This window comes from Berghia stephanieae, chromosome 5 (assembly GCF_034508935.2).
Source record: "Berghia stephanieae isolate SIO BIC M18660-M18661 chromosome 5, UCSD_Bste_1.3, whole genome shotgun sequence".
In the NCBI taxonomy this organism is placed as follows: domain Eukaryota; kingdom Metazoa; phylum Mollusca; class Gastropoda; order Nudibranchia; family Aeolidiidae; genus Berghia; species Berghia stephanieae.
This window is the reverse complement of record NC_088364.1, coordinates 70228361-70241770: the sequence shown is the minus strand read 5'-3', so window position 1 is coordinate 70241770 and position 13410 is coordinate 70228361. Positions and strand designations below refer to the sequence as shown.

Here is a 13410-nt window from a genome sequence, read left to right as displayed (position 1 = left end):
AGATAAACTGATTAGAATCATATTATGATATATAAACACAATGCCAAATACAATTCCGAAGTTTCCTTATTTCAAATGAAGTAAAGCTCCAAAACCTAATGGTAGTGATTGTGGTACTGAGTGTTAGTGAGGTGATGTGGTGTTGGTGGTGGTTGTAGTTGTAGTTGTAGTAATAATAATGATGATGATGATGTGGTGGTGATGATTGTAGTTGTAGTAGTAGTGGTAGTGATGATGATGTGGTAGTGGTTGTAGTAGTAGTGGTCGTGATGATGATGTGGTGGTGGTGTTTGTAGTAGTAGTGGTAATGATGCGGCTATGTGGTCTAGTAGTATGACACTCGCTTCCGGATCGGAAGGTCCTGGGTTCGAGTCTCGCGCTCGGCGCATAGTTGAGTCCTTGGAAAAGGCTCTTTACTCACATTCTCTCACCGTACTCAGGTGTAAAATGAGTACCTGGCCGTTAACAGAGTTGTCTTTGTCCGAAAAATTGTAATATCGCCTAACAGGCGTCATGTCCCGTCCTACATGTTAAATGTTGACCAGGGACCCCTTGTAAAGCGCTTTGAGCACATTTAGTAGATATTGCACTATATAAAGTTCAATTTAAAAAAAATATTTCAATGATGATGATATGGTGGTGGTGGTTGCAGTAGTAGTAGTGGTAGTGATGATAATGTGGTGGTGGTTGTAGTTGTAGTAGTAGTGATAGTGATGATGATGTGGTGGTGGTTGTAGTAGTAGTGGTAGTGATGATGATGTGGTTGTGGTGGTTGTAGTAGTAGTTGTAATGGTGATGATATGGTGGTAGTGGTGGTTGCAGTAGTAGTGGTAATGGTAATGATATGGTGGTAGTGGTGGTTGTAGTAGTAGTGGTAATGGTAATGATATGGTGGTGGTTGTAGTAGTAGTGGTCGTGATGACGATGTGGTTGTGGTGGTTGTAGTAGTAGTGGTAGTGATGCTATTGTGGTGGTGGTTGTAGTAGTTGAGGTAGTGATGTGGTGGTGGTTGTAGTAGTAGTGGTGGTGGTGGTTGTGGTAGTAGTGGTAATGATGATGATATGGTGGTGGTGGTTGCAGTAGTAGTGGTAGTGATGACGATGTGGTTGTGGTGATTGTAGTAGTGGTAGTGATGATGATGTGCTGGTGGTGGTGTAGTAGTAGTGGTAGTGATAATGATGTGGGGCTGGTGGTTGTAGTAGTAGTGTTAGTGATGATATTGTGGTGGTGGTTGTAGTAGTAGATGATGTGGTGGTTGGAAAACACATTACAGGTTATTATAATACATGATTACACACATCCTCTAACTTCATTTTTTGACAGCTTCGCTGTGCCATAAATATACGCAACAGTTCTGAAACATTTTATTGTGGATTTTGATATTGTTTGTTGTTTTTCTTGTGTCGTTATGTTGACATAGATACCGAATGAATGGTAATTACTACATTCTCAGCCAACAACAAAATGGCGCTGAATGCTTTCATTGGTGGACACTTTTTAGGCTTCGTACGTATTCTCATTCGTTTAATTCTATGGTTCAAACACATATTAAAAGCCAAATTTGCACTTAAAAAAAAAAAAGCCAAATAAGAGAAAAGCCCAAATTTTATGATGTCTTGCTATCCCGCCACTCTCCTCTTGATAGCATTTTTTACCATGGAATGTATACCTTAAACATACCAACCCTCCCCTTCCACCCCGCGTTAAATAAATGATAATGGAATTTGTATTAGCATTACTTATATTGACAAAGGAAAAAAAAAGATTTGATAGACAGGCAGGGAACAAAAGGCCAGATTATACAGTCGGTTTAGGTTTGGACGCCAAAATATTGCACCACATTAATTCAGAAATTTGCCTTAACAACCTCAGTGATTCATTTGTTATTCCAACTGTAACCCTTTTTTTTTTAATCGACCAAATTAAAAAAAAAAAAAAGCCAAACCAGTGGCAATAAAGACAAGTATAGACAGTATGCGCTTGGCTAATTAAGCTAAAATACTAACGAAAGAGTGAAAATGGAAAGGCTTCGTATGGGAACAAAACAGACAATGGACGTTTCGGGTACAAACCCTTCGTCAGCACAACAATACACAAATAAACGTGGAAAACAAATAAAATATAATGAAAAATAACTTGTATCGTCTGTACTCAATGGTGGTTGCAGTATGAATGAAATGTTAGCGTGGCGTGGGTAGAGGATAGGGTGCCCCAGGGGGGTGATCTAATTGATAAGCAAAGGTCAGCGTCAGGGAACAGAACCTTCCAGACTATAATGGAAGATAAAAGACATATTGGTAGTAGTAGTAGTAGTAGTAGTAGTAGTAGTAGTAGTAGTAGTAGTAGTAGTAGTAGTAGTAGTAGTAGTGTAGTAGTAGTAGTAGTAGTAGTAGTAGTAGTAGTAGTAGTAGTAGTAGTAGTAGTAGAACGCTGTAGTGGAACAGTAGGGGGGGGGGATGGGGTGGAGGGGGCGAGGTGAAAGGGTCACGGCGGAGGTGGGGGGGGGGGGGGTTTGTTGGATGAGCGAAGGTCGAATCTTCGCGAAGGAACGATGCGATAGTAAAGTGGAATACACCAATAAATAGATAGATGGATAGGCAGATAGATAGGTAGATGGTCAGAAAAGAGGGGAGAGAAGGGAGAGAGAAGAGAGAGAGAGAGAGAGAGAGAGAGAGAGAGAGAGGAGAGAGAGAGAGAGAGAGAGAGAGAGAGAGAGAGAGAGAGAGGAGAGAGAGAGAGAGAGATTAATAAAAGAAAAAAAATTAAAATAAATAAAAAAAAAATTAAATAAATAAAAAAATAAAAAAAAAGGGGGGGGGGGGCGGGGGGGCGGGGGGGGGGGTTTGGTTTGAGGCGGACCGGTAGAGAGGGGGAATCAGAGAGAGAGAGGGGGGGGGAGGGAGAAAGAAGGAGGGGGGGGGGGACAAAGAAAGAAAGAAAGAGAGAGAGAGAGAGAGAGAGAGAGAGAGGAGAGAGAGAGAGAGAGAGAGAGAGAGAGAGAGGAGAGAGAGAGAGAGAGAGAGAGAGAGAAAGGGTGGAGGGGAGGTGAGAGAGGGCGAGTAAACAGCCGAGTGATAGCTGGGTCTATATGTATATTAATGGATGAAAAAGTGGATGATTGGACACAATGAGAGAGAGCTAGGAAGGTAGATGACTATGAATCGGTGGATAATCAGTAGATAGATAGCTAGCTAGCTAGCTAGCTAGATAGATAGATAGATAGATAGATAGGATAGATAGATAGATAGATAGATAGATAGATAGATAGATAGGTAGGTAGGTAGAGTTGTACTTTTAGTAGTATGAACAGTAGTAGTAGTAGTAGTAGTAGTAGTAGTAGTAGTAGTAGTAGTAGTGTAGTAGTAGTAGTAGTAGTAGTAGTAGTAGTAGTAGTAGTAGCAGTAGTAGTAGTAGTAGTAGCAGTAGTAGTAATAGTAGTAGTAGTAGTAGTAGTAGTAGTAGTAGTAGTAGTAGTAGTAGTAGTAGTAGTAGTAGTAGTAGAAGTAGTAGAAGTAGTAGTAGTAGCAGCAGCAGTAGCTGTAGTGGCAGAAGTGAGAGCAGCAGTGGTGATGAATATGGGTGACGTTGACATCTAGTGGTGGTCAATCCTGGTGTTGAGTCCGCGTGGAGTCAGCGTTCCCAACAACTTGATCAGGTGAGTTTCCCTACGTCGACGGGCGGAAGTGTCCGAATGGCAAAAACTGAGCACACACACACGCACACACTGTACATCGCAGTGGTCTGGCAGATTGAAGTGTCTGGCCACTGCTGTGTCTGCACAGTTCGATATGTCACGCAAGTGCTGCACGAATCTGTCACCCAGCCTCTTTCCGGTCTCACCAACGTAAGCAATCCCACACAGGGAGCACGTAATCGCATAGACTAGATTACGGTCAGTGCAAGTAAACGGCCGCCTGATGTCCCAAATCTTGTCTGGAAAGCTGACTCTGTCATACTCCCACAGGTGCCCACAAGTCTTGCATCGGGGTCGCATACACGATCTGGCTTTAGGTCCATCCCTAGGTATGGGTTCCAGGCGGCTTCTGACAAGGAGATCCCTCAGGTTACGATCCCGTCGATATGCTACCAACGGGGGTTCTGAGAAAACTCTGTTGGTGTCTTCGCCCGCCTGGAGGATCCCAAAGTTCTGCAATAGGATGTTCCTCACTTGATCGGCATGGGGGTGATGCGTGAGGACTAAAATGGGACGCTGTGTCTCCTGCTTCCTGGCATTGCGAGGCCTCATTGCTGCTTCTCTCGACACGAGGCTGGCTTTCCGGACAGCCTTAAGCAAAACCCTTTCGGGATATTCCCGTGCCCTAAAAAAATCGAGCATGCGATCACGTTGAAGCGCAAATTCATCATCTTCCAGACAGAGTCTCCGCAAGCGGAGTATCTGACTGAATGGGATGGAGTCTTTGCACTTCACCGGATGGGATGACCGATAGAGCAGGTAGCTGTGACTGTCCGTTTCCTTGTAGTGTACAGTGGTCCGTACTCCCGTGCTGGTCAATACAGCCTTGATGTCCAAAAAGTTCACCTCAGAGGTTGAAATCTCATAAGTGTACTCTATGGACGGGTGGAAAGAGTCCATCGCTAGGATGAACCCTTTCAACTGGCTGTGGGTCAATGACGTAATGCCGAAACAGTCGTCAATGTACCTTTTGAACAACTCGGGGGCAGGTCCACTGTACTGATGGAAGAAGGTTTCCTCAAGGTAGCCCATGAAGAGGTTAGCATATGAGGGACCCATCTTGGTGCCCATCGCAACACCTGAGATCTGATGGAAAAATACATCATTGAACTCAAAAGTGTTGAGTGTGAGCACAAGTTCGGTGAGCCTCACAATGCTGTTGCTGGAAATCCCTGGTAATGGATGGCGGTCGACGAAATGCCTGATGGCACGCAGTCCGTCAGGATGCGGTATGGATGTGTACAGTGCCTTCACATCCATGGTGAAAATTAGCCGTGGACGTTCATCCTGGAATCGAATTTCGTCAATGACACCAAGAGCATGGTTAGTGTCCTTGATATACGATGGCAGGGTGGGAACTATACGTTGAAATACCGCATCGAGGAACTGCGATACCTTCTCAGTGGGGCACGAGATAGCCGACACAATCGGCCTTCCAGGTGGAGTGTCAGACAATTCCCGGATCTTGTGTATCTTAGGGAGCATGTAAAAACATGGATTACCTAGGTCGCTGGGGTCGTGTTTAAGGACCTCTGCTCTACTAGGTAATTCTCCCTGCGATATCAAAGACTGGATTGTCTGGTGGACTCTGGTGTTGTTAGCAAGTGTTGGGTCCGAAGTCACTTTCTCATAAAATATCTGGTCACTCAATTGCCTGTGGCCCTCAGCTCTATAGAGCTCAGCGTCCCAAACAACTACGGCCCCTCCTTTATCAGCCGCTTTGATCACTATATCACGACGTGATCTAAGTGATCGTACGGCAGCCCATTCAAGACGGGTGAGATTAGACCTCTTGATAGGTGTGGGTCGTAGTGCCTCTATCTGTCTAAGACAAGTCTGGATAAACAGGTCGAGTGTAGGGGACTTGCCAGGACTAGGAGTCCAGTTTCTTTTACGTCGTGAGAAAGCGGCAAACGGATCCTCAGGGTCACGGTCATAGTCATGGTCACGTTCATTATCTTTGAAGTGATACTTCAAGCGTAAAATACGCATGAAGCGACGTACATCCGACTCAATGCGGGACTGGTCGGACGTTCTTCGCAGTGGGATGAACTTGAGACCTTTCCTTAAGACCGATTCCTCTGCACTGCTCAACTGGATGGTCGGGGGGACAGAAACCACCAGCCGGTGGTTGTTGTGGTTCCTACTGGGGGGGATAGCTCCAACATTATCCATCACGTGGGTGGGTTCGCTGGTGGGTGGGGTGAATTGATCGCTTCCAGACTGGTCCCGGCTGTTGGAGGGACTCCCAAACCACCAATGGTGACTGGCTGGTTATGGGTGCCATTAAGAGCAGTGGGGCCAGAGGAAGGTTCAGTGGGTGAATCCACCGATGGGAGTGTTGCCGAATGGGAAGGGAGGTTATCGTCAAGATGTGTAATTCTGTTAGGAAAGAGAGCATCTAATTTACTGGTTTTGACATAATTTAAGCATGCATGGTAATGTTGATTACATAGATGTATGAATAACCTAATGGCTTTGTAAAGTAAATGATTATGATAAGTACGATGCCTCAAGCATGCGGAGGATGTGTCGATGGTGTGTGTTAATTTGGATATCTGTTTGCGAAGGATGTCTGTAGTAAGTCTAAGTCGTTGTATGGCACACTTGGATTCTAATTCCAGAAACTGGGAGAACTGGGATGAGGTTAGAGAGCCTAAAGAAGGGTGGAAATGTGAAACGAATCCTTTAGGGGCCGTGCGTTTCCTAAGGCAGTACATTAAGAAATTCAAGTGGCTGCTAGCTCGAGTTTTATAGAGGGTGGCGTGGGCGAGAGTGTAGCCTACTTGAGATAGGTGGATAGGGAAAGAGGAAAGAAACGTACGAATGTCCCGTAAGGAAGAGCGCAAGAGTTGCTTGGGAGATGTATGAGGCATGGTGAAAATAGGGAAAGAGGGCGAAAGGCTAAAAGGATGAGTAAGGTAATCAATAAGTATAGGTAAACTGGAGAGGCGAGTGAATGAGAGAAAGGAAGGGAGGGATAGACTGTGGTAAGAGAGAGGTAGTGGTTGAAAACGTGGGTGTGGTGAAAAATAATGCTGAGATGTAAATGATAGGAAGGAGGGGGGGGGGGGGGGGTAGTGTGCTAAAAGAGGTAGACTGGTAGGGGAGAAGAGTGTAAATAAATATATAAATATGAGAGTAATGAAAAGGTGATGATAGTGCAATGTTGGATAAAACTAGAGTGAGAAACTGAAAAGTATATTAAAAAATGCAACATATAGCAGTACAAATAAAACAGAAATAAACACTATACCTACGTAAAGTACTAGGTAACACTGATGGGGACGGTCCAAAAACACGGTATGGCAGCAGAAGTATAATTCAAGTGAATCAACGAAAAAACTCAAATGAATCAAAACGGAAAAGTAGAAAACGGTAAGGGCTGCCTGAAGCCGGTGATCGTAAAATACTAACGAAAGAGTGAAAATGGAAAGGCTTCGTATGGGAACAAAACAGACAATGGACGTTTCGGGTACAAACCCTTCGTCAGCACAACAATACACAAATAAACGTGGAAAACAAATAAAATATAATGAAAAATAACTTGTATCGTCTGTACTCAATGGTGGTTGCAGTATGAATGAAATGTTAGCGTGGCGTGGGTAGAGGATAGGGTGCCCCAGGGGGGTGATCTAATTGATAAGCAAAGGTCAGCGTCAGGGAACAGAACCTTCCAGACTATAATGGAAGATAAAAGACATATTGGTAGTAGTAGTAGTAGTAGTAGTAGTAGTAGTAGTAGTAGTAGTAGTAGTAGTTGTAGTAGTAGTAGTAGTAGTAGTAGTAGTAGTAGTAGTAGTAGTAGTAGTAGTAGTAGTAGTAGAACGCTGTAGTGGAACAGTAGGGGGGGGGATGGGGTGGAGGGGGCGAGGTGAAAGGGTCACGGCGGAGGTGGGGGGGGGGGGGGGGTTTGTTGGATGAGCGAAGGTCGAATCTTCGCGAAGGAACGATGCGATAGTAAAGTGGAATACACCAATAAATAGATAGATGGATAGGCAGATAGATAGGTAGATGGTCAGAAAAGAGGGGGAAGAGGAGGAGAGAGAGAGAGAGAGAGAGAGAGGAGAGAGAGAGAGAGAGGAGAGAGAGAGAGAGAGAGAGAGAGAGAGAGAGAGAGAGAGAGAGGAGAGAGAGAGAGAGAGAGAGAGATTAATAAAAGAAAAAAAAATTAAAATAAAAAAAAAAAATTAAATAAATAAAAAATAAAAAAAGGGGGGGGGGGCGGGGGGGGGGGGGGGGGGGGGGGGGGGGGGTTTGGTTTGAGGCGGACCGGTAGAGAGGGGGAATCAGAGAGAGAGGGGGGGGGGGGAGGGAGAAAGAAGGAGGGGGGGGGGCAGAAAGAAGAAGGAGAGGGGAGAGGAGAGAAGAAGAGAAGAGAGAGAGAGAGAGATGAGAGAGAGAGAGAGAGAGAGAGAGAGAGAGAAGGGTGGAGGGGAGGTGAGAGAGGGGCGAGTAAACAGCCGAGTGATAGCTGGGTCTATATGTATATTAATGGATGAAAAAGTGGATGATTGGACACAATGAGAGAGAGCTAGGAAGGTAGATGACTATGAATCGGTGGATAATCAGTAGATAGATAGCTAGCTAGCTAGCTAGATAGATAGATAGATAGATAGATAGATAGATAGATAGATAGATAGATAGATAGATAGATAGATAGATAGGTAGGTAGGTAGAGTTGTACTTTTAGTAGTATGAACAGTAGTAGTAGTAGTAGTAGTAGTAGTAGTAGTAGTAGTAGTAGTAGTAGTAGTAGTAGTAGTAGTAGTAGTAGTAGTAGTAGTAGTAGTAGTAGTAGTAGTAGCAGTAGTAGTAGTAGTAGTAGTAGTAGCAGTAGTAGTAGTAGTAGTAGTAGTAGTAGTAGTAGTAGTAGTAGTAGTAGTAGTAGTAGTAGTAGTAGTAGTAGTAGTAGTAGAAGTAGTAGAAGTAGTAGTAGTAGCAGCAGCAGTAGCTGTAGTGGCAGAAGTGAGAGCAGCAGTGGTGATGAATATGGGTGACGTTGACATCTAGTGGTGGTCAATCCTGGTGTTGAGTCCGCGTGGAGTCAGCGTTCCCAACAACTTGATCAGGTGAGTTTCCCTACGTCGACGGGCGGAAGTGTCCGAATGGCAAAAACTGAGCACACACACACGCACACACTGTACATCGCAGTGGTCTGGCAGATTGAAGTGTCTGGCCACTGCTGTGTCTGCACAGTTCGATATGTCACGCAAGTGCTGCACGAATCTGTCACCCAGCCTCTTTCCGGTCTCACCAACGTAAGCAATCCACACAGGGAGCACGTAATCGCATAGACTAGATTACGGTCAGTGCAAGTAAACGGCCGCCTGATGTCCCAAATCTTGTCTGGAAAGCTGACTCTGTCATACTCCCACAGGTGCCCACAAGTCTTGCATCGGGGTCGCATACACGATCTGGCTTTAGGTCCATCCCTAGGTATGGGTTCCAGGCGGCTTCTGACAAGGAGATCCCTCAGGTTACGATCCCGTCGATATGCTACCAACGGGGGTTCTGAGAAAACTCTGTTGGTGTCTTCGCCCGCCTGGAGGATCCCAAAGTTCTGCAATAGGATGTTCCTCACTTGATCGGCATGGGGGTGATGCGTGAGGACTAAAATGGGACGCTGTGTCTCCTGCTTCCTGGCATTGCGAGGCCTCATTGCTGCTTCTCTCGACACGAGGCTGGCTTTCCGGACAGCCTTAAGCAAAACCCTTTCGGGATATTCCCGTGCCCTAAAAAAATCGAGCATGCGATCACGTTGAAGCGCAAATTCATCATCTTCCAGACAGAGTCTCCGCAAGCGGAGTATCTGACTGAATGGGATGGAGTCTTTGCACTTCACCGGATGGGATGACCGATAGAGCAGGTAGCTGTGACTGTCCGTTTCCTTGTAGTGTACAGTGGTCCGTACTCCCGTGCTGGTCAATACAGCCTTGATGTCCAAAAAGTTCACCTCAGAGGTTGAAATCTCATAAGTGTACTCTATGGACGGGTGGAAAGAGTCCATCGCTAGGATGAACCCTTTCAACTGGCTGTGGGTCAATGACGTAATGCCGAAACAGTCGTCAATGTACCTTTTGAACAACTCGGGGGCAGGTCCACTGTACTGATGGAAGAAGGTTTCCTCAAGGTAGCCCATGAAGAGGTTAGCATATGAGGGACCCATCTTGGTGCCCATCGCAACACTGAGATCTGATGGAAAAATACATCATTGAACTCAAAAGTGTTGAGTGTGAGCACAAGTTCGGTGAGCCTCACAATGCTGTTGCTGGAAATCCCTGGTAATGGATGGCGGTCGACGAAATGCCTGATGGCACGCAGTCCGTCAGGATGCGGTATGGATGTGTACAGTGCCTTCACATCCATGGTGAAAATTAGCCGTGGACGTTCATCCTGGAATCGAATTTCGTCAATGACACCAAGAGCATGGTTAGTGTCCTTGATATACGATGGCAGGGTGGGAACTATACGTTGAAATACCGCATCGAGGAACTGCGATACCTTCTCAGTGGGGCACGAGATAGCCGACACAATCGGCCTTCCAGGTGGAGTGTCAGACAATTCCCGGATCTTGTGTATCTTAGGGAGCATGTAAAAACATGGATTACCTAGGTCGCTGGGGTCGTGTTTAAGGACCTCTGCTCTACTAGGTAATTCTCCCTGCGATATCAAAGACTGGATTGTCTGGTGGACTCTGGTGTTGTTAGCAAGTGTTGGGTCCGAAGTCACTTTCTCATAAAATATCTGGTCACTCAATTGCCTGTGGCCCTCAGCTCTATAGAGCTCAGCGTCCCAAACAACTACGGCCCCTCCTTTATCAGCCGCTTTGATCACTATATCACGACGTGATCTAAGTGATCGTACGGCAGCCCATTCAAGACGGGTGAGGTTAGACCTCTTGATAGGTGTGGGTCGTAGTGCCTCTATCTGTCTAAGACAAGTCTGGATAAACAGGTCGAGTGTAGGGGACTTGCCAGGACTAGGAGTCCAGTTTCTTTTACGTCGTGAGAAAGCGGCAAACGGATCCTCAGGGTCACGGTCATAGTCATGGTCACGTTCATTATCTTTGAAGTGATACTTCAAGCGTAAAATACGCATGAAGCGACGTACATCCGACTCAATGCGGGACTGGTCGGACGTTCTTCGCAGTGGGATGAACTTGAGACCTTTCCTTAAGACCGATTCCTCTGCACTGCTCAACTGGATGGTCGGGGGGACAGAAACCACCAGCCGGTGGTTGTTGTGGTTCCTACTGGGGGGGATAGCTCCAACATTATCCATCACGTGGGTGGGTTCGCTGGTGGGTGGGGTGAATTGATCGCTTCCAGACTGGTCCCCGGCTGTTGGAGGGACTCCCAAACCACCAATGGTGACTGGCTGGTTATGGGTGCCATTAAGAGCAGTGGGGCCAGAGGAAGGTACAGTGGGTGAATCCACCGATGGGAGTGTTGCCGAATGGGAAGGGAGGTTATCGTCAAGATGTGTAATTCTGTTAGGAAAGAGAGCATCTAATTTACTGGTCTGCCTATCCATCTATCTATTTATTGGTGTATTCCACTTTACTATCGCATCGTTCCTTCGCGAAGATTCGACCTTCGCTCATCCAACAAACCCCCCCCCCCACCTCCGCCGTGACCCTTTCACCTCGCCCCCTCCACCCCATCCCCCCCCTACTGTTCCACTACAGCGTTCTACTACTACTACTACTACTACTACTACTACTATACTACTACTACTACTACTACTACAATACTACTACTACACTACTACTACTACTACTACTACTACTACATACTACTACTATACTACTACCAATATGTCTTTTATCTTCCATTATAGTCTGGAAGGTTCTGTTCCCTGACGCTGACCTTTGCTTATCAATTAGATCACCCCCCTGGGGCACCCTATCCTCTACCCACGCCACGCTAACATTTCATTCATACTGCAACCACCATTGAGTACAGACGATACAAGTTATTTTTCATTATATTTTATTTGTTTTCCACGTTTATTTGTGTATTGTTGTGCTGACGAAGGGTTTGTACCCGAAACGTCCATTGTCTGTTTTGTTCCCATACGAAGCCTTTCCATTTTCACTCTTTCGTTAGTATTTTACGATCACCGGCTTCAGGCAGCCCTTACCGTTTGCTAATTAAGCTAACAACATTGCCACCCGGAAGTATAACGGACCAACACACAAAAGTATGTGTAACCATGAACGTTTATAGTCTGGTTAATACAGTTTAGTGAGAATAACTCATAAATGCGGATCGCAAAAAATCAAGAACAAAGACTTGAGTAACGTCAACTTCATTCTATCTATAAATGGGGAGAACCCAAACGAAAAAAATTTGAAGCCAGTCGCTTTGAAGAAAAGAAAGCCAAATTTCTGGAAGCTGGTTTTTAAAAAAGCCAATTTGGCAGCCTTTGTTTCCGGTTTTGCTTCGTCGTACTTTTGTAATTTCGTAATTTCCGACCCGACGGGGAATCTCGACAAGAAGGCATAAATGGAAGGAAATTGTAAAACAACGTTTGTTTGTTTTTATGTTTTTAAGGGTTTTATGGCGCTTGCAACACATTAAGGTCATATCAGCGCCAGTAAAAAGGAAGAAAATGGGAAAGTAAAAAGTTATAGAATTACAATTAAAGCATCCAATAATAGTAGTAGTAGCGTATGGCTACACCTCTAGATTATGTTTGTCGATCCATGATGTCAGGTCATCTCCGGCTTCAAAGATCGTTTCATACCCCCCTTCTAATTTTGTTACTGGGCATTGCAGGACCAGATGATCGATGGTTTGACGTGCCCCTTTGCAGTATTGGCAGATTGTTGAGTCAATAGTATAGTATAGTATAGTATAGTTTTCCAGCGTATTAGGCGTTTTGTGCCTTTGCTGATCTTGGCATTCAGTTCATCGAGATAAAAGTCAATAAAAAGCCCTAACAGATCTTTTGACCTGTATCTATATATATATAAACTTTTTGATAAATTGAAGGCCCTAACCCTAACAGATCTTTTGACCTGTATATACGTCTAACCCTTTGGTGGGATCTTAATGGGCGGTTCAACTATGCTAAACATGTAATCTGCTAAGTGGCTATCTAAGCTATTTTTGAAGGCGTTGACACTTGGAGCATTGGTCACCGTTTCAGGGAGACTGTTCCAGCGGTCGATCACACGTTGATTAAAGTAGTGTTGCCTAAGCGATGTGTTACACCTTGGTTTATGCAGCTTGTAATTATGACCTCTGGTTCCATTGTTTGCAAACACGAAAAGTTTACTCTCGACTTGATACAAACTGTGTGTAAACTTGTATGTTTCAATCATATCACCTCGTACTCGTCTGTATGTCATGCTTGGAATTTCAATACGTTTCAGTCTATCCTCATATTGCTTATCTTTCAACCCAGGAATTACTTTTGTTGCTCTGCGAAGCACGCCTTCAATAAGTTTCTTATCTTTCTCAAATTGTGGTGACCATACTGAGTTGCTGAACTCGAGATGGGGTCTGACCATGGCGGACTGGAGTAAAGGCCTCGTCGCATGCGTCTTGAGCCGAGTTGGTTAAGGCCATTGACTAGCGCTGTGTAGTGTGTAGGCAGTGTGTTAGTGAGAGTTAGTAAAGACCGTATGCAATGGGGCAGTGATGTATGAGTCGAGTTGTAATTATTTAACTTATTAAAGGTGTCGGAGTGATGATTTACTAATAAAT

General features: G+C 45.0%; 1 protein-coding gene across 1 annotated transcript; it reads right to left on the bottom strand.

Moving 5' to 3' along the window:
* Positions 1 to 12731: 12731 nt before the first annotated feature.
* On the bottom strand, positions 12732 to 13214 carry LOC144974008 (uncharacterized). The gene has a single exon (XM_078916896.1). The coding sequence runs from the start codon at positions 13212 to 13214 to the stop codon at positions 12732 to 12734; it is 483 nt and encodes a 160-aa protein (XP_078773022.1).
* Between the last annotated feature and the right edge of the window lie 196 nt (positions 13215 to 13410).

What these genes read in the sequence shown, in the direction of transcription:
- LOC144974008 (XM_078916896.1), bottom strand. Translation starts at nt 13,214, where the DNA reads ATGGTCAGACCCCATCTCGAGTTCAGCAACTCAGTATGGTCACCACAA.